We start from the raw sequence: 23217 nt of genomic DNA, 5'->3' as shown, positions 1-23217 counted from the left end.
TACCTCTATTGAAGAAACACGACTGGTCTCACCGTGGTAATATAAGATTCCTCACATCATTATCATTGTATGATAATGTTTCCATAGAGAATAAGACAGCTCTCGTTCATAATTTCTAATGATGCGCGTTCCAGATAATTTCGGTATTGCTTCCAATGAGTCGCAACCAGAAATATCCAAATCAATCAAATCCAACTTTTCAAGTCCTTGAAGCTGAGTAAGTTTCTTGCAGTCTCGAACAATTAGAGATCGCAACTTCTGACATCTCGTCAAATTTTGCAACATCTCCATTGATTCGCATCCTGTAAAATCCAACCTTTCTAAGAACTTCGCACCGTCAAGACCTTGAATTTCAACTAGATTGTCGCACCTGACAGCCTCTAATTTCTTCAAACACCGTGATTCTGGACAAAGCAGCCTTTCAATGGAATTGGAGTTATATATAACTATGTCCTCCAAGAACTCTAGATTATCATGGCCCTGAATTTCAACTAGGTTATTGCAATCCACAGAGAATAATCGTTTGCATTTAATTGTGAAAGGTCCAATCTTTCAATGGAACCGCACTTTACAATTGAAAGCTCTTCCAAGTTCTTCAATCCGTCGAGCTTAAGCAATATCAGCTTACCACACCCCTTAATATAAAGTTCCAAGAGCCTTGAGGGAAGCTCGGGGATGTCTTCAAGTAGATGGCATTCCCGAAGACGGAGTTTTTCTAGGTGGATTAGGCTAGAAAGCTGTGGCAGCGACCGGAGCTTGTCACCCCATAGCTCAAGGCGCTGGAGAGAAGAAAGATCCCCAATAGCACTGGGAAGCTTTTCAATCCCAAAACCACTCAAGTCAAGATGTTGCAAATTCCGTAAATCTCCAATTGAGCTAGGGATTTCTCTCAGTGACCTACAACCTCCGGCATGCAGTTTCTTCAGCTTCCTCAGAGAACCAATAGACGTAGGGATCGCTGTAATACCAGAGTCATCTAATACAAGTTCTTCTAAACCTTTTAATTCGCCCACTTCCTCTGGTAGCTCCTTGAGACGTCGACATTCACTCAAGTCCAAGGAAACGAGGCTCTTGAGTTTGCCAACAGAAGGGTGGAGATGCTCCAGGTCGAAACAACCGCTCAAGGGGAGGATCTTCAACTGCGTGAAAGCCGAGAGATCAGGAGTACATCTTAAACCTTCACACCATCCAAGGTCGAGAACTTGTAGTCGCTTTGCCGTCTACACAAAAAAGAGGAGAATAAAGCTATCAAAAGAATGAGTGGGGGATCGGCTAAACAAAAACAAAACAAAAAAAAAAATCAGAGAGAGAGGATGTCTCTTCTTTTCCCCCATCTTACCGTGATCAAACTCCATCCTTCCCAATCCTCTGTGATGCCCCAGCTATGTGATAAATCCAGCACCGATAATTTCGGTAGATGCAAATTGGTCGTCGGAAGAGGCGCTTTGCTTCCCATGATCTGCCACTGAAGCCATCTTATTTCAGAAAGGAGTTCGTTGGAGTCTCCGCTTGAAGTTGCCTGCATCCAGTCACGGAACCAGGGGTTCTGCAAGTTTTTTCAAATGGTTCATCTGAGGACGTCTGGATATGGCGGAAGGAATTCGAGGAGACAAAAAAATGACGGAATCCTTTTCAATTCCCAGTTATATCCAATCAATCCATTGAGAGTCTCTAAATTGACTTTTTAACTTTCTAATTTTTGGTTTATTTTTTAAAATCTTGGATATGCACAATTTGTTATCTTCTTATCACTCCCGTACATAAATACAGACATGTGATTTAGCATTTAATTTTTTAAAATAGTTATTGCTTTAGAATAGCTAAGGCAAATGCACCTCAATGTTTTATCATTTGTTCTTTTTTTTTTTTCAAATTATATGGCGCGTGCACTTTGAATTTTATTTAAGACGAAATATATGAAACCATTTTACAACATGTAAATATTTACTTGTAAATTTTCATATGACTTGTGTATAATTTTTCAAAAAAATTTGTCAAAGATTTCTAGTGAGCCACCCTTAAGTAGCTAAGGAAGGACCCAGTTTTAATTTCATTAACTATTTTTGTCAAGTGTTTAATCATTTCTTTGAAAACTGAAATTTTTTTTGTCAAGTATGTTTAAAAAGGGACGTGGCAACATTGGTTAGCAATGCACTTTTTATTTTAAGCAATATCTTTAAGCAAAGCCTGCCATATGAAAGTTTTTGGATAACTCTACTTATTTTTATTTACCAAAAAAAAAGTGAAGACACATACGTCCATTTGCATAAGAATGGCACCGTTTCTTTTTGCATCTTATAAGTCAAAACATACTATTTAAGTTTCCGGCTAAAACAGATCATTTAATTAGTTGAAGATGGTGAAAAAAATCGCATATGGCTTTGATTGACTTTAATAATAATACCTATATTTTACCCCCAAAAGTTTAATTGGTTAGAATTGTTTTTTTTTGTTGGTTTGATTCACTTTTACAGTTCGACTCGTTTGTCGTTATCTCTACTTTAAATAGTGAAAAACCTGCAACGGGTATAATTTCTCTTAAATTTGTTAGTAGAAAAAGTCACTAAATTGTTGTAATCATCATCCCACACCATCTTCCACAATTTTCGATTGTACATCAATCTATAAGGTATATTATATTAAAAAAATCTATTATATGGAAAGGGGACTTCAAACCTCAGACTTTCATCAAAAGTTTCCACGCAATTCGCTTATATTTCACCAAAATTAACCGAAGAAATAGGATATAACAAAATAGACAGAATCATATTTTAAATAGTCAAGACAATTGGAAATTTGTTCCATAAATACTTCATTTTCCAAAGTTAAATCAAAATCTCTCACATCTTACAATCATTGAATTTTTTTTCCTAAACTAATTATCATCTTTCAACATTTTTTCTGTTCAAAACAGATTTGACACTTTTTTTCATTTTTCAAACACCTGTATTGTGTGCTCTCTTTGCTAATGTTAAGAATTTATTGGATCAACAAAAGAGTGTGATATTGAATCATAGGAACAAACTATTTCAAATTATATCAAGAATATAAAGCCGTTTCCTTTGCTCAACATCTCTTGGTTAATTGCTAGGGTTAATTCCTTGCCATTGATCAGCCATGAGCCTATGACAATATTTAATAATAAAATGACACGAACATTGATAATTTAAGTAAACGATAAAACATAATTGAAAAAATTGGCTTCATGCTGAAAATCATATATAATGAATACAAAGGTGTGGATATAATAATAAGCACGACATTTCCTCTACTTAGTCATGTTTTCTTTTCTTTATTATTTATAAATAGTCAAGTTAGTCTAATGGTTTTTGGCCCAAAAGAGGCATTCTCCCAAAACAATATAAATAATATAAAACAACTTATAGCAGGTAGAAATGTTTGTTATAAGAAAATCCACTCTTTATCATACACCTAACCGAATCCATGAAATGAGCAAGGTCAACGGGATAAAACCTTAAAAAACAGTAAGATTTTCCAAAAAAATTTAAGTGGATTTTTGCTATCTTATCTATTAAGAGGAAAAAAGAATGAAAATAGATAGAAATAACTAGTAGAAGGATGGGTATCTTCAAAATCAAAATGGAGAAAAAAATATTAAACATTGGAATCCTAAATCATAGGAGCACCACAATACATTCGGCTGTACTGGAAAGCAAGCACATGCAATAAGTTTTAAATTTTTTCCAAGCTTACTGTTTTGATTTAATTATCAGTTGTTATAATTGGCACATACTATCTTTTTTTTTAACCAAGAAATCTTCATTTATTTGATCTATGATGTTTATACTTCATCTTCATTCAGTATTGTAGTTCTTCAGATTATCAATATTTTCATTTTCAACTAGATATGACAATAACATGCTTTTAGTAAATGAGATTTATAGTGTAAAATTGTAGTTAAAGGATCTTAAATTGATTGTAAATAAAACTTTTATGGATGTAATTTATGTCAATGATATCGAATCAAATGATATAACTTTTTCATCCTTGAGATACTTATAATCCATTTAGCTGTCAAAATTAATCTACATGGACATAAATGGATGCGTACATAGAATTTCTTTTTCTTAGAAAGTAAGAGCATATATTCATTCTAGATGAAATATTAAATAGATCAGATTAAATATATTAAATTAAGAGGGAGAGAAAAAGAAAGGAGTGCCATATTTTACCCTGCACTCTCTTAGTACTCTTGTGACTCCCTCGTAGTCATCGTCCCATGGTCCGCTACGTTTCTCAGGCAGTTGTCCTTGGCAAAAAATGCTCCTTCCAAGATCTCTCAGTTGATCATGCATCTCAAATCTACCATAATCTCCAATTTTAATTAAGCACCTCAATTTCAACTCTTCAATTCCTTGACTTGGATAAAGCCCACAGTTCTCCCACATGTACATGACGTAATGGCTAGTTTCGCCAATAAAGAAACAAACAATATCGAGAAAAATCTGCTTATGTCCATCTTCTAATGCATCATAACTTATTTTCAATATCTTTTGGACATTTCTATGTGGTTGGTTTTTTAATTGCTTCCGTACATCTTCCCATACTTTTTGATTCGTTTTTTTATACAAGTATGAACCTACGACTTGAAGTGCCAAGGGAAGCCCACCCATGGTGGATATGATATCATGAGATATACCCTCAAAATCCCTCAAAGAATGGTCCGTATGAAATGCGTGTCTGTTAAACAGAAGGAAAGCATGCTCCTCATCCAATTCATTCAATTCATACTTGTAGACTACCTCGAATTCAGATTGATCAAGTACGGCTTCATTTCTAGTGGTAACAATGATCATGCTTCCTGCCATAAACCAATTACGCTCCCTAGCCAATGCATCTAGTTGATTCTTGTCATCTATATCATCTAGAAGAATGAGAACCTTTTTCCCTTTGAATCTAGATTTGATCAAACTAATTCCATCATCAACATTCCCAACTTGATGTTCAATTCGCAGTATGTCCTTAATTAGTTGTTTTTGTAGATAAGGAATATTGTTGCGGTGAACTGTTTCTCGAATATCAGCAAGAAAGCTACGATGCACAAAGTCATTCGACAACTGGTTGTAGATTTCCTTGGCAAGAGTTGTTTTTCCAATCCCACCCATGCCATAGATTCCAATCATTCGAGCAACACTAGCAGGAGTGTCTACCCAATTCCTGATTTCGTTCACACGATCCTCAATTCCAACTAAGTGCTTAGTAACATCAAGCTGAAAATCTTGCCGCAACTCGCTTAGAATTGTTTTGACAACTTTTTCCACTAGTTCTCCTTCATGCCTATCAAACAACAAAACTCAATGATAACTTCGTGAATATACTTAATCTCATCAAAAGACTAGTATATAATGAAAGATGCATTGGGCCAATTAACTTACAAGCCGGGAAGATGGTGTAGCGGTCATTTCATTTTTTTTCCCAATCCTTTTATGCCAATAGATGGATCTTGTTGGAATAAAATAAGGTGGTGCACCTGGCTCATCAAGAGTCTTTCGTTATAAGGATTAAGGTTGCCGCCAGTAGAAAGATAGGAGGTCAATTTTTTTTTTTTTTTTGGGGTTGGTTTAAAAAATTTAGAAAGAGAGGAGGTTACCCCAAGATCACCTACCAATGGGGGTTACTGGCATTGGAAATCAAACCTAAACATAGTAAATGTGAAGTGTCCAATTCTTATCAGCTGAGCCAACCCGTTGGCATGAGGAAGTCTATTTTATCTGGTAGTGATCAAGTTTTGGAAGACCGAGCATTGGAGTCCTTTCTTTAGTGATTGATACTATTGGCTGGAGGGGTTGTTGTTTCTTTCTTTTTTTTGCTTTGGAATGGATACAAATGTAAAATTCTTGGGACCTACGGGATCTTTGGTTTAAGTTGTCGTTGGTTTAGTTTTCAGGACATCTTGGGAAGTACTAGTGTTTGTTAGTCTTCGAGGCATTATTGGGACATTTTGGGGATCCTTTCTGAGCTTGCAGTGAAAGTAATACATCTGCATTTCATCGGTTATGCATGAAGAAGAAAACTTACTTATCAAAAAAAGAAAAAGGTTTTGTGAAGTACCCGTTAGCAGCTTTCTCAGATTCCCATCCATGTAAGTCACTCACTTCTCTAAGTGCTCGCTGCCCTTCCTGAATATCCTTCTCATCAAAACGCTTCTTACGCGAATGGAAGGCCTTCCCAAACCTTCCTTTTAGATACTGCACATCCGATGGGTCCACTTTGTAAAAGATGGGCAAGACTATGCTTGACGTGCTCTTCTTGCAGCCCATGATATGAATGAGCTCGCGGAGGCACCATTTGCTCGAAGCATAATTTTCCGAGATGATGGGGATCAAAATCTTAGACCGTGCGATGGCATTGAGAATCCGTGAACCAAATTCCTCGCCAATTGGAATGCTGTTATCGTCCCTGAACACGCAAATCGGTACAGTCCCTGCCTTGATCAGACTATGATAGAGGTGATCGGTGAATGCCTTGCGGGTATCGGTGCCTCTAAAGCTTAAGAACACGTCATATTGACTGCAACCTACATCTGTGGGTACTGGAGAGATGAACGAAGGAATGGATGCTCCCTCAGTGCTCTCTTCCTCTGCTCTCTTTCTATTTCCCTGACTCTGCCCATTACCCATGGCGATCTGAGGGGGAAAGTTGAAACGAAAAGATGCTTTTCTGCTGCTCAAAAGGATTGATGAACAACGAAAGAAGCTTTTAGGATGCTTTTCTGCAAATGCTTGTAGTCCTTGCCTTATCTTCTTTTGGACCTCATCCTCTAGTCAAGTCAAACTTGTTGGCTTGGTCCACTCGAGAATAACGTGTACGTTAAGTTCTGCCTTTGGAAATGCTGAAGAAGGTTCGTGCTCCTCGAGAGGCTTGACCGTGGAAGATTAGGTGATGGCCCCTAAAGAGAGGTCCCCAAAAAGGTCAACTACCTCTTTCTCTCTAGGCGTGTTCGCTAATTCGTGGTCTCTGGATGACTGTTAGCTCTACCCTAAGAAGTAAGACTGGTAACAATCCATGTCTCTTCCGTGGCACCCATTGCTGATGCTTTTCTGTATTTACAAAAAATTTCATATTCACTAATAAATGTTGGCCCCACCAAAATTTTCTAGTTACAATCCAAAGTTTAAAGAATTATTGTTAGAAACTTTTGGCAGAATAGTCTTCCAAATTTAAGAGCTCTATTTTTCTACATTCATGCTTCCAGTTGTGTATGATAATAATGAGCAATTATTTCCAAACTTGAGAAGTAATGCTTTGGTACAGATGGTTGAGAAATAATTCTTTGTTATAGATGGAATGATTGAACTTTACTATATAGGTCCATCTCTATTTTGGTAATATGAGCTATCCATTGAAAAAACACGCACTATTGATATTTTACGAGAGATTCTTTAGGAAAGAATTCGAATGAGTTAGTAATCTAAAAAGCCGACATCTAGTAATGTAGGGGAGAAAAATTCAATGTCATGAGTCTATTTAAAAGTTAAATATCATTTGCTATTTATTTTGTGAAATACATCATCTTACTAAAATGAGAGAAAAAAAAAACAAAATTTTCTAACATGATATATGTTAGTGATTAAAAAGAATCAACTTTGATTTTCTTTACAGCATGTACCCATCAGTATCATTGTTTTGCTAGTTTATACAAGAAAATGGGTAGTCTTTCGGCCCATCACACTATCACGAAGATGGATAATGTCATTCCTGATTGCAAGATTCAAGAGGGCAAACTTACGCTTATTGGTATCAAGGCTGTTGTTTTAGATAAGTTTGAACCTTTTCATGGAATACTTGCAAATGGACTTTGGCAGATGCAAAAATAGTTTATGAAGGACGGATGCTTCTATCAAACGGATAAAGTAACAAGATTAAAAAATAGACAAATACGCGAATAGGTTCAGTTTATATTAAACTTACATTCACTCTTATGTACTAACTACCACCAACAAAGCTTTAAATAGAGAGAATCAAGTGCAAGTAGAAACATATTGTGAACACAAGAGAGATCAAGATAATCTAAAGAGTTGAAGCTTTTTCAATTTCGACTAGGTCCATCAGCATTAGGTGAATCCTTTTAGGCTACGTTTGGTAGTCGGGATAAAATTTGGTGTAGCATAAATTATATCCTATCCCATGTTTGGTGTCTGCCCAAGATAAGACAAAGTCGGATATAAGAGGGATATAGCCCGGATAAAATTATCCCATGGGGGAGGTGGGATAAAGATATATATGATTTCTAATATTCATAATATAAAAGTTAATTTTGTTGAATAAAAAACTTGTTAAATTAATAAATTTAAAATAATATTTGAATATAAATAATATATGAATTTTAATATAAAAAATTCAAAATAACAATAATTTCGTTTTTTATTTATTCTTATTTTTATTTATATATTCAAATTTTATTTATATCTTAAGATATAAATTTCATATATAAATCAATACTAATGTATTTATATTTATTATATATTTTAGGTATATTAGTATAGCTTACTATTTAATAAAATTTTATTAGAGAATGATGGAAGGGGAAAAAAGAAATAAAAAAAATAATTAAAAAAGAGAGGCAAAAATAATAAAAAAAATAAGCAAATAAAAATGAAAATAGGTAAGAGTGTCGTGAGAGAGATTTTTATAATCTTCGTTTATTCAATTCTTGGGTTCATTTACATTAATATGACGGTCATAGCAAATAATCAACATAGTAAGATATGAAAATATTCGGCTTTATTTCCATAATTCACCAAACAGTAGATATGATACAGCAAATCTCTTGAATTTCAAATCCTATCCTGACTAGAAATCCAAATGACCAAATGCAACCTTAGGTATCTCACACATGATAGGTCCACTTTGTAAAAAATAGGCAAAATTAAATGTCTTGTGCTTTTTTTGGGATCCACGAGTTGAATGAGCTTGAGAATGCATCATTTGCTAGAAGCATAATTTTCAAATATTATAGGCATCCAAACTTTAGACCATGTGATCGCATCAAGGAGCCATGAACCGACCCCTTGTCGATAGGGAGGCTATTATCATCTCTGAACACAAGCATAGGTACGGTTCTGACATTCATGAAATTGTGGTAGAGGTGATCGGTGAAGCCCTTGCGAGTACCTGAGACTCTAAAGCTCAAAAATTACATCATAGGGATCACTTTCCCACTCATGTTGGTGTTGGAGAGAGATGAACGGATATGTAGATGCTCCGTCAGTGCCTTCATTTTCTGCATTTGTATTGCTTCCACTCGTTTTGCTCTTCTTGAGAAGATTAGAAGTGAACACAGAAAGAAGTAGCGCAACAAGCACCACAAGAGAACACCCTAAAATGAACTAATGCATTCCTCTGTTTGCTTTGCTCTAGCTCTTCCCTTTATTTGAAATGCTCAGGCTCAACTCGACTCGATCCCCATATAGCTAGAATCAAGCTAAACCTCAAGAGGAACATATTTCTTAAGAAACGATACCCTAAAACACAAGTGGCCCCCCATAACAAAATCCTCCATATTCTCGCAACTCAGAACCATCTACAGATCGGCAAGAATCAGTCGAACAATCGACAACAACAAGATGAGAAGGGAAAATGGGATTGGATCCTGTCTAATTAATGGTGATTCTTATTTGGTATTCTTAAATTTCCTACTAATTTTCCACACGGTGATTTACCGCATGTGTATCAATTTCACGACTTTTCTTCACAAAAAGTAATTTTTCTTTTGTCATTGTAAGTTGTGTAGGTCATATGATTTGCAATATTCCCCAAAATATAGTAATCTGCCAAAGTTTTGGGTAAAATATATTTTCCTATGGTTAGTAAATTACTGGATATTTTCCTTTGGCAACTAAATTGTCCTTGTTCATAGTACGTAATTTTACCTGTAAAACATCCTTTCACAGGTTATCTTTGGAGGGTGCACTTTTTCTTTGGAGGTCATAAATTCCCTGAAACCTATGTTTGGTAAAATTCCACAAAAGTAATATCTATTTTGTTAATAACAAATTTCTTTTGTGAACTTTTAGTAAAATATCTAAATTGATAGTTACTCTCCTTTGCACGGGTAAAGTTTCAAGACCTATGCCTCAATAATTTTCCTTACTCATCGTAACTTTTCTTAATTAAAGTAATTTGATCACATTTGCGTATGTAACTTTCCTTTTAATGTCCGGAAGTGATGACGAAAAATCAATTTTGCAAAACAGATTTGATGGATCACTTTTTTTCCCATTTTATCCAACAACCCACCACGTTGAATGCATGACTGATCCTATAATAAAAGTTACGAAATTTTTTTACCATCGAGAGGTTTTAGCCATAACAAAGTAGTTTTTTTATTTTTTTGCCAAAGAGTAAAGCAGTGTTGGAAACACTATTTTCCTAAATTTTTTTGAAAATCATTCCATTGCAATATTGATATTAATATATATGTAAAGGTAAAAATAACGTAAACGTGAAATGAAAACCAGAGAAGAATAACGCAAAAAGAAAAGGCTCCCACCGAACAGACCCGACCCAAGGGTGTCAAACGAAACCAGAAAAACTTATGAGGGGGGCAAAAATAGAACTTCCAACAAACTTCAGGGTGCGAAAACGGAATTGTCGAAATTTTTTTGAAAAAACATGGCACCAATCTCTCCCCTCCCGTTCTCCAGCATATATATAAATACAAAAGGGGAAAACAAACATCCAATCGTGCCATCGCCGGGAAGGTTTTCGAACGAGACCACTTCGAGCGCGCGCTCTCCAGAGAGACTAGCGATCGATTCCATTCCATTCCGGCTCATGCATCGTCCATCGATCGATCGAATCGCGTCGAGCACACGTTGAGATTCGATTCCGTGGAGGATTGGGGGGTTGGAGGAGGTAGAGAAAGCTCGGTTGCTGAGCTTGGCTCTCGAGTTTCGCTTCGACCAGCAGTCCGCCACCAAGTGCTTGGACCGTCTTGTTTCCCTCTACGGCAACTCAAATCCTCTCTTCGTCGCCCATTTTTTTTATGCCGAGATTAGCGTTTGCAGATGTTGTGTAGGTATTTCTTCGTCCACCACGATGACGATGGCTGTAGAATAGGGTGCTAGTATTGCTGACGAGCAAAATGTCTGGCACGGTTCCTGTTTGAAATGTCGAGGCTACTTTGGATGGTGGGCTTTTCTTGGTTATTGGCCAAATTGGGTGGTATCTGGTGATTAGGGAATGCAGCAATTGCTTGTGTCGTGTGGATAATTTGTGTATTGATTGATTGTGCGTTCCTAAATAAGGAGATTTATTGCGGTTGGTCAGTGCTCTGATGATGGCTGCGAAATGGTCTACTTTGGATTTCAATGGACAGGAGCTGGTTAAGTTTTGTCCATTGAGCGTTATTCTCACTGTCATTTCTTTGTGGGTTTGGCGGAGTAGTGTTATTGACTTGCAAAATCATCTCTTTCTTCGTTTTGGGTTTTTTTAAGGCAACGAAGATCGAGAGTTTATCACCATGGAACACTGTGGCGATGACTTTCTAGCGGAACTTGCCGAAACGATGCAAGATACTGAGGATTGGGATGATTTGCAAGCTGCGAAATCAGAAGCTTGTGGAGTTTTGGCCGATATGTTTGGCCAACATATCCCTTATGACGGAGGATGCAATGTTGTGCACAATGTTACTATTATAGAAGATTCTCCACAACCTGAGAAAAATCAAACTTTTCTTGAGGTAGATTCCTCTACTGACAGTGAAGACGAAGATGATAAATTTGACAGTAAAATGGGCAGGAAATCCACAGGCTATATTCCTGATGAAAGCAGTACTCCGAGGAATTCATCCACTCAACTTCTGGCCAGACGATCTTTAGCATCCATGGTATGCTTTTGAAAACTGTGAAGTTGTCTCACTCCTTTCTGCCCCCGCCAGTTTGAAGGGATTAAGAAAAAGAAAGAAAAGCAGGGTAGCTTGGCATGTTTTTTGCCATGCCCAAAACTAATTTGGTTGATAGTTGTTAAGTTTGTGGCTCGAGTTTATGATTCATGGACCTAGATTTGGCTTGGGATTGGCCTGTGTAATTTCATGGACCAAATACGCAGCTTGAAGAATGTCTGAGTATTGTACAGGGTTGGCTGTTTGGTGAAGCAACTGTGGACACCTGAAGAAGCCACAATAGTTACCGGGCAAATCCCAGGAGTCTGGCCACAATGGTCCAGTTGTTTAGGAGGTTCACAAAAAGTTGGCAGATCTTGGCACGACTTTTTATTCTTTTAACAATGATTTTGCAACCCATATTTTTAGATATTTTTGTTGCTGAGGTATATTGGGGCCAACAAGGAAAATGAGAAGAATTGAGAACATATTGTCTTGGTTATTGATCGGGAGAGATTAGAGTGTCCTTCTCAGAAAACTCTTGGGAAATGCTTTCCACTCGTCTCATTCAGTTTTTATTGACTCTTGCAATTGGGGTTTTGATTAGTGAGAAATTGATTCATTTCTTATTGTAATTCCCTCTTGGTCATTGTGAAACAACTCCTCCCGTTGACGTAGACGAAACTGCCCAACCCCTTAAATTAGTGTGTCACTGTTCTTTGCTCTTAAAATTATGTCTTTCCCTGATCATTTCCAGTTTGCTTGTAATTCTGCACGCAGCAAAGGACCTTACGTAGGGTACCTGTACAAAAGCATTTAGTAAATTGCTTATGAGGGATCTCGTCCGATCAAATGTATAATAGACACTCCTAACTTTTCTCAGTTACTTCCACAGTCTTTCAGATCTAAAATGACTTATATTAGAACTGTTTGGTCAATAAAAACAGTTGATTTTTGTTTAGGATGATGTACCACTACCTATATTTCTCAAATATTTTGAGAGCATAGTACATCATCCAAGTGTGGAACTTAGCATCCAGCGTCTTTGATAGGAGTGTTTTGCGAAATGAAGGCTTGGGATTTCTTTGTGCACAATTTTTATTTTCCATCACTCCACATCAGAAACTATTTATGGTGCTGAGGAGGCTTGTTTGTGTTGAAGGACTGTAGGAGCACTGTCACTCAAGGTTCGATATCATCAGTTTCAAATAAAAGACATTGCTCTCGGATTTCGACATGCAAACAAGGGACTCTGACTCATGAGGAATTGCAAGCCTTGGATGACATCGAATTGGCAAATGTTGTAATATTCGGAAACAAGGCATTTCGACCAATGCAGCATCGGGCTTGTAAAGCTTCCGTAGCCAAGCAAGATTGCTTCATTCTCATGCCCACTGGAGGTGGTAAAAGTTTATGTTACCAGGTTAGTGAATGTTAACATTATTTCATTTGTGTAATGATCGTATGTAGAATTATGTGTGGAGACAATGTTTAGAGCACTAGCCCTGTGCACTTTGCTCAATGGTTCCACCAATTAAATACTAGACAGGTAGACCTATATATGGAAATTTAAGCTTTAAAATGATCTTGTAATCTGCTTTGTTACCACTATTGAGAAGTTTGTGCTTAAACTAAAGGAAGAAAATGTTTTCCAAATGCAAATTAAGCGATAGGAAGTGATTCGGGGACATAACTAGGGGTTCCAATGTACGTGATTGGACTAAGTTGGAAAAGATGGAAATACGGGACATTCTCGTTCTGCCTTCGCACAGCTCTATCTATTCTGTAATTTCTAGAATTTGAGGTTTATGCTATGCTTCTAGGACCTTCTTCTAATTACTTACTGGAAAATTTATCTTGTTTTTGCATTTAAGTGTTGTTGTCGGTCATAGTTCACGTCCAATTCAAAAGGGTTATTAAGTCAAAGTGGAATAAGTTTTCAAATTACGTGCACCAAATATAGATTGTAGATATCTATATTTCCTATGGAGCTATGTGCTATGTCATCATGTCAACTAAGGGCAATCATTTCCCATAATTGGTTTGAAATTGATGTCCTTTCATATAAATCTGAATTGATTTACTGAATCATGAAGGAAGATATTAATCTGAATTGATAAAGTTGAATTATCCTAAAGTGTTTTCTGTTCAGTGTTGAAGTAGTTGATATATGTTTCTAGCTGAAGTAATTATAAGACAAATATCAACTGGTGCTTTTCGATCAGCTGAAGGTGAATAGAAGAATAATTCCCTCATCCCTTCCTATCTTCATGTGCTCTTCTGATGTTTTTACATTTCGTTTCAAGTGCCAGCAACTATTAAACCAGGTGTCACAGTTGTTATAACTCCCCCGCTATCTCTCATCCAGGATCAAATAATTACTCTAAACCTCAAGTATGGAATACTGTCTACCTTCTTGAACTCTCAGCAAACTACTGCCCAAGCAGCGGCTGTCCTCCAAGAACTAAGGCAAGGTTTAGCACTCTCTCTCTCTCTCTCTCTCTCTCTCTCTCTCTCTCTCTCTCTCTCTCTCTCTCTCTCTCTCTCTCTCTCTCTCTCTCTGTGTTCCTAGAAAAGTATATCATACCATACAATCTCTATCCTGCCATAAAATGGCTATGCTCCATATGTTGCAATGGATGCACATTTTTTATGCAGTTAATGAAAAGAGTCATGCCTAAGATGTTTGCCTTAAAAATAAATTTTAGGGTCTTAGTGTTCCTAGAGAAGTATATCATACCATACAATCTTTATCCCACCATAAAATGTTGGGCTATGCTCGATATGTTGCAATGGGGTTTCTATTGGACTTCTAATTTTTTTTTTTGCTGAGTGTTGTGATTGTCAAGTCATTAATCTCCACCACTTTGCCTGTCTTTTCAGGAAAAGTAAACCATCGTGCAAGCTATTGTATGTAACCCCTGAAAGGATTGTGGGAAACCCATCGTTTCTCGAGATATTGAAATGCTTGCATAGAAAGGTACTATTTCTGATTCACTGTAACTTTTTCTGAAAGTTTCTTTTTAACTTTTTGATACTCGACCATCATGCATTGCAGGCACAACTTGCTGGTTTTGTTATTGATGAGGCACATTGTGTGAGGTATGCTCTTTGGCATCCTTGTATCTGAAGCAAAGATCATGCTAGTGTTACTTCAAAAGGAATAAGTATTTATGATGTTGCCACTGCAAAACTACTGTCCTTGTTCCAGATAAAGCAAAGCAAGTTAACTTTTATATATGCTCACTCTAACTTTTTTTTTTCAAACGTTTTTGCATTTTCTGTGTTTCTAGCCTAATTACATTGTCGGTGTTACATTGGACCTTCTGAATTCCAGACCTTCTGTGAAGTTCTAGTATAACAGAATGCAATGTTGAAATAACTAATTCTGAAAATGATCCAGTTCCTTCTTTTGGGAAAAGTCAGTGACACATCGTTAATCATATTAAGCAAAATGCACAAAACTAAAATAAGCTCCAATGGAAATTACTTTCGGAAGTGATTGGAATTGTCCATGTTTGGCATGATAGTCAGGTCTTTTAAGCTTGGTCTTGTGTCTGTATTTATTCTTTTAACCTTTATACTATATATTAACAACTTGAGATATGAGGAAAAAGTTCACCCATATGATCATTGATTGTGTTTCTTATGAGGTCTTTACTGGATCTGCACTGCCAGTGCCATCTCATGAAAGGAACGTACTGCTGGTTTGAGCTTTTCTCGTATATTTGAATGATTGTAAACTAGTAAAGCTTATTGACTGTTACTTTCTTGGTTGTCATTATTGCAGTCAATGGGGACATGATTTTCGTCCAGATTATAGGGGACTAGGATGTCTCAAGCAAAATTTTCCATACATCCCAATGATGGCCTTAACTTCAACTGCCACTCAGCCAGTTTGTGAGGTACAAAACTTGCACATTAACCTCCAGATTATGTTGAAATAATCATTTGAGACTGATTGAAATGTGCATCCATTGCAGGATATCCTAAAAGCTCTCAGGATCCCCCATGCTCTTGTTCTTGAGACAAGTTTTGACAAACCAAACCTAAAGTATGAGGTCATAGCTAAGACCAAGGAACCACTGAAGCAGCTTGGAGAGCTGCTAAAGAATCATTTTGCTAATTTTTGTGGCATAGTATATTGCCTCTCAAAGAGTGAATGTGCTGATGTTGCAAAATACTTGAATGATAAGTGTGGTACAAAGACGGTGTACTATCATGCTGGATTAGCAGCCCGTCAAAGAGTAGCTGTTCAAAAGAAACGGCATACTAGAGAGGTCCAGGTTGTATGTGCTACCATTGCTTTTGGGATGGGAATAGACGAACCGGATGTGGTAAGTTGAAATGGACTCTGGGTCTTTGCCTATTTTTAGTTTTAGAATCAAGCTGACGTGTTGACAAATACTCAACTAATCCACTTTTCTTCTGATGTTCAAGTTTCACTAATTGGTTTCTTAGTGTGCTTGGAAGTAAACTTTGCTGGTTCTATGGTCCAGTGGCCTGCTAAATTGTCATTCTTGGCTATTGATTGCAGGAACTAGCGAATTACGTATTTTTTCAAGTCAAATTCTTTCTTCCATGCATGGAACTTGGGTGTGCTGAAATTAAGTTAGACTAGGATAAAGGCCTTTTCTTTACTGTTAGAGTGGCAAATGACTCTGATCTAACTTGACCTTCATTTGTAATGTTTTTGTCACATTTCAACTTTTTTTTATTGGTTCAGTAATTATTTTTTTAATGGCATGTGGTCAGCGTTTGGTCATCCACAACACAATGTCCAAGTCAGTCGAAAAATATTACCAAGAATCACGGAGGGCAGGAAGAGATAATCTACCGGCAGTGTGCGTTGCTCTATATGCCAAAAAGGATTTCAGCCGGGTTGTGTGCATGTTAAGGAGTGGTCAAGGATGTAAAACCGCTATCTTTAAATCTGCAATGGCTCAAGCTAGGAAAATGCAGCAATATTGTGAAGTCAAGGTAATCCAATTTGTGTTCTCAATTTCTCTTTAGTGATCCCAACTAAGTGATGCTTCTATTGTGTTTCCATTTTCCACTTTGTTCTATTGATTGTTAGTGTTAGTCTGGCATTAACCAGTCTGGGTGCTGGATCATTAGATGGGTCTGGTGGCAACATATGTAAATCGTAATGGAACCTTTGGGCTAACTCATCTTTTACGTACCTGAATGGAGCAAAGTCTATTGATAAACATGTGTTAACTCTCTAATTTGCAAAATTTTCAGGATGAGTGTCGGCGGCAAACCTTACTTGCACACTTTGGTGAGTCTTTGGATCGAAAAGACTGTAAATACGGTTCTAATCCTTGCGACAATTGTCTCAAAGCCTCTCCATAAAGGTAGACCTTTCAGGTGTCAACTCTCTTGATGGGCGACAGGTACCAACTTACGCATGATCTTGAGCCGCACAGTTCTTCTGGTTCCATCATCTGCAATTATTGGAAGACCACATGGTATAGGAGGGGCAAAGGACCTTAACTAAGGACACAGAATTCTTCAGTCGTGATGGTCTTGTCATCTCATGTTTGTCTTTTCCTTTCATCTGTTGTCATGTTCCTTGTCTGGAATTAATCATTTTCGTGAGGAGAAAGAAAATGTGGCTTTGACATATAGGCCGGAGAGGCATATTTGTGAATACGCCGTCCGGTCTGGACTGATGAAGAAAAAGTTACTTGTTTCAATTCAGCAAAGATTAACAACGAAATCCAATTATACAAGCACATGTTGCCTTTCTTCTACTTTCCTGTTTTGAATTAGTGTTGATGCATATCATGACTGCATCTGTGAAGTTAATTTACTTGCAGAATAAATTTTTCAAGTAGTATATCCTAAGATACAATCGATTGGTTGAGAACCTTTATCAGGGTATAGTCATCAGTTATCCAACTATTGAACACTGCTGGCTTTCTGGTCATCAAGCATTGCACTGGTGGACTGGATTATTCAAGTCATTAGTGGATTGGGATCTTATATCCACACTATGCAATAGTTTTTCACAGAGAGCACATGGCCATGCATCTATAATTCGATACTTAGGGATTTAACGTGGTTTTATTATATGCCTCGGTCAGGAACAACGTTAGATTCATTTTGATTAGGACGTATCAACTACCCAATAATGCTCTCATGTGGCACTTAAATAGTTGCTTCTTTGTTGTATTTGCATTACGACTCATGTTAATGATTGCATAAATATATCCATGAGAATTGCAATCAATATTTTGTACTCAAAAGGTTGGTTGGAATCAGCGCGATTCTGATGACGGCACGGCATTGCAAAAGGTGAGGGAAATTGGCAGTATTGGCCTAGACAAAGGTAATTTATTTATTGCCTTTTGAAGTGGGGACAAAATTGTTCCTCTGAATGTTAGTATGTGCATGACTCGATTGAAAAAGATTGTTTTGGAGATATATTGGGTTGGGGGATTCTCTTCGGCCTAAAAAAATAAGAAGAAAATTTTGGGGCATACTCAATTATCCTCTAAAGACCACAGAGGAGAGCCTGTACCGTAGAAAATCTCCAAGTGCGGGCAAATAAATTTTGGAAGCTTACAACGTAGCAGTAACTGCAGTTTAGATTACATGGGGTTTTAGATAAAGAACTGCTGTTACATGGATCAAAATAGAGAAATGAGAAATAAACAAATAATTCTACAGATTCCCAATATCACAGAAGTGCTAACTAGTTGATTATCATCGAGCTTGGTTGGCTCTGTGGTCACGTAAGCATCATAATTACAAGTTTGAGTAGTGACGTCACCGAAAGCGATTGATTTTTGCTCTTTGGTGCTACTACCTCGTATAGAAAGAGTAATGAATTACTGAAATAACATTCAGATGTGGTGATGGGTTCGCCATCATCGAAACATAGATTATGGGCTATACTTGATGGTCATAACTCAAATCGAAGATTCTGTGACGAACGGGGAAATTTTACAGTAATGCTCAAGGATAAACAATGTCCCAACATTTTGATATTTATTAAAAGACTCGAACTTAATTGTTCTTGCTAAGGAATTTGAGGTGGTCCCCTCATCTTTCGCAAGAGGACCCTGGTGGCTATGACACCAACTGGTTTTTGTTATGACTCCGAGTCCTGGACCATGCCACATGCTTTTATGTGGTACTTGCGCATGATTACACATTGTAAGAGAGATCCAATTGGATAAGGTGACTGAGGTCCCCCAAGAGAAAGAAAAAAAAACAAGTTAATGGTGACTTTGATGCAATAGGAAACACCAGTCTGTTACGGGGTATTCCTCATATGTACATTTCCTAGGCCTATACTATATCTTTTTAAGCATTCTGCATCCTAAAATCTTGTAGGGGTTGTACTCATATAGTCATATTGCCGACTATATATTGTGGTATGGAAATTTCTAAGAACCTTTAAAATTGGGGGAAAGTACCCAAAAAAGTTCTGAACCTATTGCATTTGTGATAATTCAAAAACCTTTCAATTAGTCCAATTTAATCCTAAACTTTTGCACATTTTGCCAATTGAGTCCATCTGGCCAATTTTACTGGAAATTGCCGATGTGAACGCCAACCATCAGGTCAATTTTTTAATAGTATTTTATAATTTTTTTTTCTTTTCTTTTTATTTTTTATTTTTTTCTTTCTTTTCTTTTTCCTTTCATTTTGGCCAGCGAGGGTCACAGTCCTTGCCCAAGCCCTCGCCAGATTTGGGCAAGGGCCACGAAGGCCCTAGGCAATGGCCTTCCAACCTCGCTCTCGTCCTCATCTGCACTTGGCGAGGCCGCGATGGCCTCACATAGGGCCCTCTCCAAGATCTAGCAAGGGCTGTGACCCTTGCTAGCTAAAATGAAAGGAAAAAAAATAAAGAAAAAAATAGTAAAAAATTCAGTTTGTAAAAAAAAATTGTAAAAATTATCTACATTAGCATCAGTCGTGCCTAATAGGATGCCCGGCATCCACGTTGGCAATTTTTGGCCAAAATTGGCTAGATTGACTCAATTGACAAAATGTAAAAAGGTTTATAACTAAATTGATCCAATTGAATAATGTAAAACTGAATTGACACAAATATAATAGGTTTATGACTTTTTTTTATACTTTCCCCTTCAAAATCGAGCCCCCTAAAAGGTAATTGAGTCACTGAGGATAGTTCGTACGATGCCTCCATTTCAGAATCGGGACTGCAAAGAAGTCATTTGCAATATGCATGCAAAATTCAGGAAAAACAAAGGATAACCTTAGTAGATAAGGTATCTTATCGATCCCATGTCAAGTTCGGTTAATGTTGAGTTTCACGTTGTCTTGTTCTCACACCTGACTACCAAGACCCAAATTGGCTACACTTCTGTTCAACATGTGGCAGTGTTTTGACCCTAAACCTAAGACTATGTAGCATCATGTAATGGTCGAGATAGGTAAGACCAAGAAAAAGGAAACACGTGAATTATGCTTGACGTCTTCAATTCCATAATTTTTTTTTTGAAGATACGTACTAAAGTCAAACAATTGTCTTTCCTATTCGTTTCCCAACAAGAGGAAAGAATCATTATCATTTACTTACTACGATTGGCGCTGACGAATCGGATCTTAATTTATTCGTACCCAAGTTTTTTTTTCTCAACATTGAAAACCCATTTTGCGTACCCCATTTTCACGAAACATTATCGGATTCAATGTGATATTTTGATGACGTTATTTAGCTGAAAAGAACATGCCTTGTCCTAATTTTGCAACCTACCAAAACATGCAAAAGCAAGAACAATATAACCCAATAATTAAATTCCATTAGATTTGGAAAGGAGAAGCTTTTCCTTGACACTTTCTAAACAGGACAACAAAGACACCAACTACGCTTTCTAGAGGCAAAAAAAGGAAAATAGCAACTTTTTCTCCAATTTAAACTAGCTTCGCCCACAAGACTGACACGTGGGGATCGGACCACGGCAACCCTGAATCTCCCGAAAAAAAAAAAGAAAACAGAAAATCATTAAAAAATATATTTTTTTAACAGCAAGATGGCTGTGTCTCTTCCTCTCAGATTTTAATGCACAAAAAACCAGTCAATCTCTCTCCTCTCTTCCTTCCTTCCTTTGGACACAAATTCACCATTTTTAAACACTCGAGCTCCTCGCATTCTCTCTCTCTGCTTCCTTCTTCCTCTTCTTCTTCATCTCGCCAGATCTCTCTCTCTCTCTCTCTCTCTCTCATCGGCGTCAAGTTCGCCGGAGCAGTTTCGTACCCTGGGATGGCGACTCCCGGCGTTTTCTTCGTTCCGCGCGCATCTCGCCGGCAATGCCGGCTCAGATCTAGTGTCGCTAACTTGATGCGCAACTCAGTACCGCATTCGGCGGGAGGTGAGTGTGAATCTTGGGTTCGGGTAGAAAATCCGTGATTTTTGTTTTTTGCTTGTTCGCGCGCTACTGTTCTGTTGATGTGCGAATCTCCAGTTCAGTTTAGAGTTTGGACTTAGTAGGCGAGGTAGTGGGGTCGTGTTCTTGCAGGCAATGGGGCTTGCTTTAGGAGTTTGGGAGATGCTTTATGAGTGAACCGTGTTTTGGTGAGTTAAGGATGATGCTTTGGTTGTTGGGTCGATAATTGGCAAATGTGAGATTAGAATTTTCCGATCAGTGAGTCCCTGACATGCTTGCAGATGGGAATGGAGGGTTATTGAAATTAGGATTATTCACACTGGGTCTCCATTATTCATGTGTTACTCTCGTAATTTTGTCTAGCATTTTCATCATCCGCTCCACAATGTGAGCTTTTGTCGAAGTTACAATTTACTCTGGATGTGGTTGTTCTGGGTCTTCCTATCTCCTCGTTATGTATGTGATTTTCTTTCTGTTCTTTTTAGATAACTGTAGTTGAGAGATGGAGGTGGAGAAAAGACGGTCAAAGGGAGGCTTCCTACAGTTTTTTGACTGGAATAGCAAGTCCAGGAAGAAGCTGTTCTCAAACAGTCCTGATATACCTGGTCCTGGTACAACCTGCATTGTCTTTTTTATCAATTTTATTGGTCGCACGCCCGTGCATTGCTAGCATATGAAAGTTTTCTGGAGGAGATGGCTCATATAGTGCTATTAACGTGCTTTGTTTTCTGATTATAGATGAGTTAAGCATGGAACGGATGATGCAGAGATCTTGGCGAAGTCAAGGTTTCAGATGGTGGGAGTTCTTTTGACCCTACTGTTGTCAAAATCTTTTTTAGTCGTGTATGAGTTCCATCTATCTAACTTGCATTGTTTCTTGCCTTAATGTAGAATGTTATTGATGAAAATGGAGTTAGTTCAAGTAAAAGCGGAAGTAGTGAGTGGAACTGTGCTACTTCTGAGACCAACAATTAAGGATCTAAAAACAAAGCCCCTGGAGTAGTGGCTCGACTGATGGGCTTGGATTCATTGCCAAAGTCAAATGGTCCTGAGTCCTCCACCTCGTGTTCTGAATATCATCAAGTCAAACCTTCTCCTTACAGTGATGGCACCCATGATTTGCGAAGTAGGTGTGATCCAATTGATTACCTCAGCAGTTCTAGTAGACTGGGTAGGTTCTCCTCACACCCTGTAGAAGTAAAGCCCTTAAAGGCGCAGAACCAATCGATAGAGAGATTTCAGACTGAAATACTACCTCCGAAATCAACTAAACCCATTTCCATTACCCATCATAGGCTGTTGTCTCCAATTAAAGGTCCCAGATTCGTTCCGACCAAGAATACTGCCTATGTTATGGGGGCAGCCGCGAAGATTATTGAAGCTAGTCCCCGGGTTGTCAGAGGCAAAGCATCATCGACTGTTTCAGCATCAGTTCCTTTGAGAATACATGATCTAAAAATGAAATTAGAATCTTCCTGTGAGGCGTCAAGGCAGCAGAAAGCTAATAGTTCTGGCTGTGTCATGGGGTATTCCTCGTTTGTACATATTCCTAGGCTTGTATCATATCTGTTTAAGCATTCTTTATCCTGAATTCTTATAGGGGTCGCACTCATATAGTCATATTGTCGACTATATATCAATGTTGCGTGTATGGAAATTTCTAAGAACCTTCAAAATCCCCCCCCCCTCCCCTAAAGATTAATATAGACTATGCGTGAATCGATCAAGGCATTGGGATTACTGGTTGCCGAGGAAAGTTCGTACGATGATGCATTTCAGAATCGGGACTGCAATGAAGTCATTTGCAATATGCATGCAACAATTAGAGAAAAGAAAAGAAAAAAAGAGGACATTAGCCTTAGCAGATACGGTACCTGACGATCTTATGTTAAGTTCAGTTAATTGTTGAGTCTCACGTTGTCATGTTCTCATATTTGACTGCCAAGACCCACATTGCATTCGTTTCTGTTTAACATGTGGCAATGTTTGATCCTAAACCAAAGACTA

At 37.6% G+C, this 23217-nt stretch overlaps 2 protein-coding genes, 1 long non-coding RNA gene and 1 pseudogene across 4 annotated transcripts; 2 read left to right on the top strand and 2 right to left on the bottom strand.

The window, feature by feature from the left end:
- Positions 1-51: 51 nt before the first annotated feature.
- On the bottom strand, positions 52-4415 carry LOC130137601 (disease resistance protein RPV1-like). Its single transcript, XM_056309246.1, has 4 exons — positions 4194-4415; positions 1340-1546; positions 573-1220; positions 52-480 (listed from the first exon to the last, which is right to left on the bottom strand). The coding sequence occupies exons 1-4, from the start codon at positions 4413-4415 to the stop codon at positions 52-54; spliced, it is 1506 nt and encodes a 501-aa protein (XP_056165221.1).
- Positions 4416-4760: 345 nt separating this feature from the next.
- On the bottom strand, positions 4761-7035 carry LOC115669050 (disease resistance protein L6-like; annotated as a pseudogene).
- A 1984-nt stretch (positions 7036-9019) lies between these two features.
- Positions 9020-17458, top strand: LOC130137600 (ATP-dependent DNA helicase Q-like 1). Its single transcript, XM_056309245.1, has 11 exons — positions 9020-9131; positions 10844-10972; positions 11460-11851; positions 13008-13278; positions 14152-14314; positions 14729-14825; positions 14904-14947; positions 15636-15750; positions 15829-16182; positions 16601-16825; positions 17090-17458. The coding sequence occupies exons 1-11, from the start codon at positions 9020-9022 to the stop codon at positions 17198-17200; spliced, it is 2013 nt and encodes a 670-aa protein (XP_056165220.1). The 3' UTR covers positions 17201-17458.
- Positions 17459-21090: 3632 nt separating this feature from the next.
- Positions 21091-22842, top strand: LOC115666204 (uncharacterized). 2 transcript variants are annotated; one of them, XR_008816070.1, is made up of 4 exons: positions 21091-21195; positions 21696-21821; positions 21954-22006; positions 22102-22842. It is a non-coding gene; the product is annotated as an uncharacterized LOC115666204 (long non-coding RNA). The 2 variants fall into 2 exon arrangements; XR_008816069.1 differs by having other exon boundaries at positions 21949-22006.
- The last annotated feature ends 375 nt before the right edge of the window (positions 22843-23217 follow it).

Source organism: Syzygium oleosum, unplaced genomic scaffold (assembly GCF_021117445.2).
Source record: "Syzygium oleosum isolate NSW1041296 unplaced genomic scaffold, Sole_v2.1 Sole_v2.03, whole genome shotgun sequence".
Taxonomy (NCBI): domain Eukaryota; kingdom Viridiplantae; phylum Streptophyta; class Magnoliopsida; order Myrtales; family Myrtaceae; genus Syzygium; species Syzygium oleosum.
This window is presented reverse-complemented; position numbering and strand designations above follow the sequence as displayed.

Bases quoted from the DNA above. Each gene is read 5' to 3' on its own strand.
- LOC130137601 (XM_056309246.1), bottom strand. From the start codon at position 4,415: ATGTACATGTGGGAGAACTGTGGGCTTTATCCAAGTCAAGGAATTGAA. The intron at 1,547-4,193 runs GTAAAATATGGC...AAAAACTTGCAG, and splicing joins GAGTACTAAGAGAGTGCAGG to AACCCCTGGTTCCGTGACTG. The intron at 1,221-1,339 runs GTAAGATGGGGG...TTTTTTGTGTAG, and splicing joins AAGGATGGAGTTTGATCACG to ACGGCAAAGCGACTACAAGT.
- LOC130137600 (XM_056309245.1), top strand. From the start codon at position 9,020: ATGAACCGACCCCTTGTCGATAGGGAGGCTATTATCATCTCTGAACAC. The intron at 13,279-14,151 runs GTTAACATTATT...TTTCGTTTCAAG, and splicing joins ATGTTACCAGGTTAGTGAAT to TGCCAGCAACTATTAAACCA. The intron at 16,183-16,600 runs GTAAGTTGAAAT...GCATGTGGTCAG, and splicing joins GAATAGACGAACCGGATGTG to CGTTTGGTCATCCACAACAC.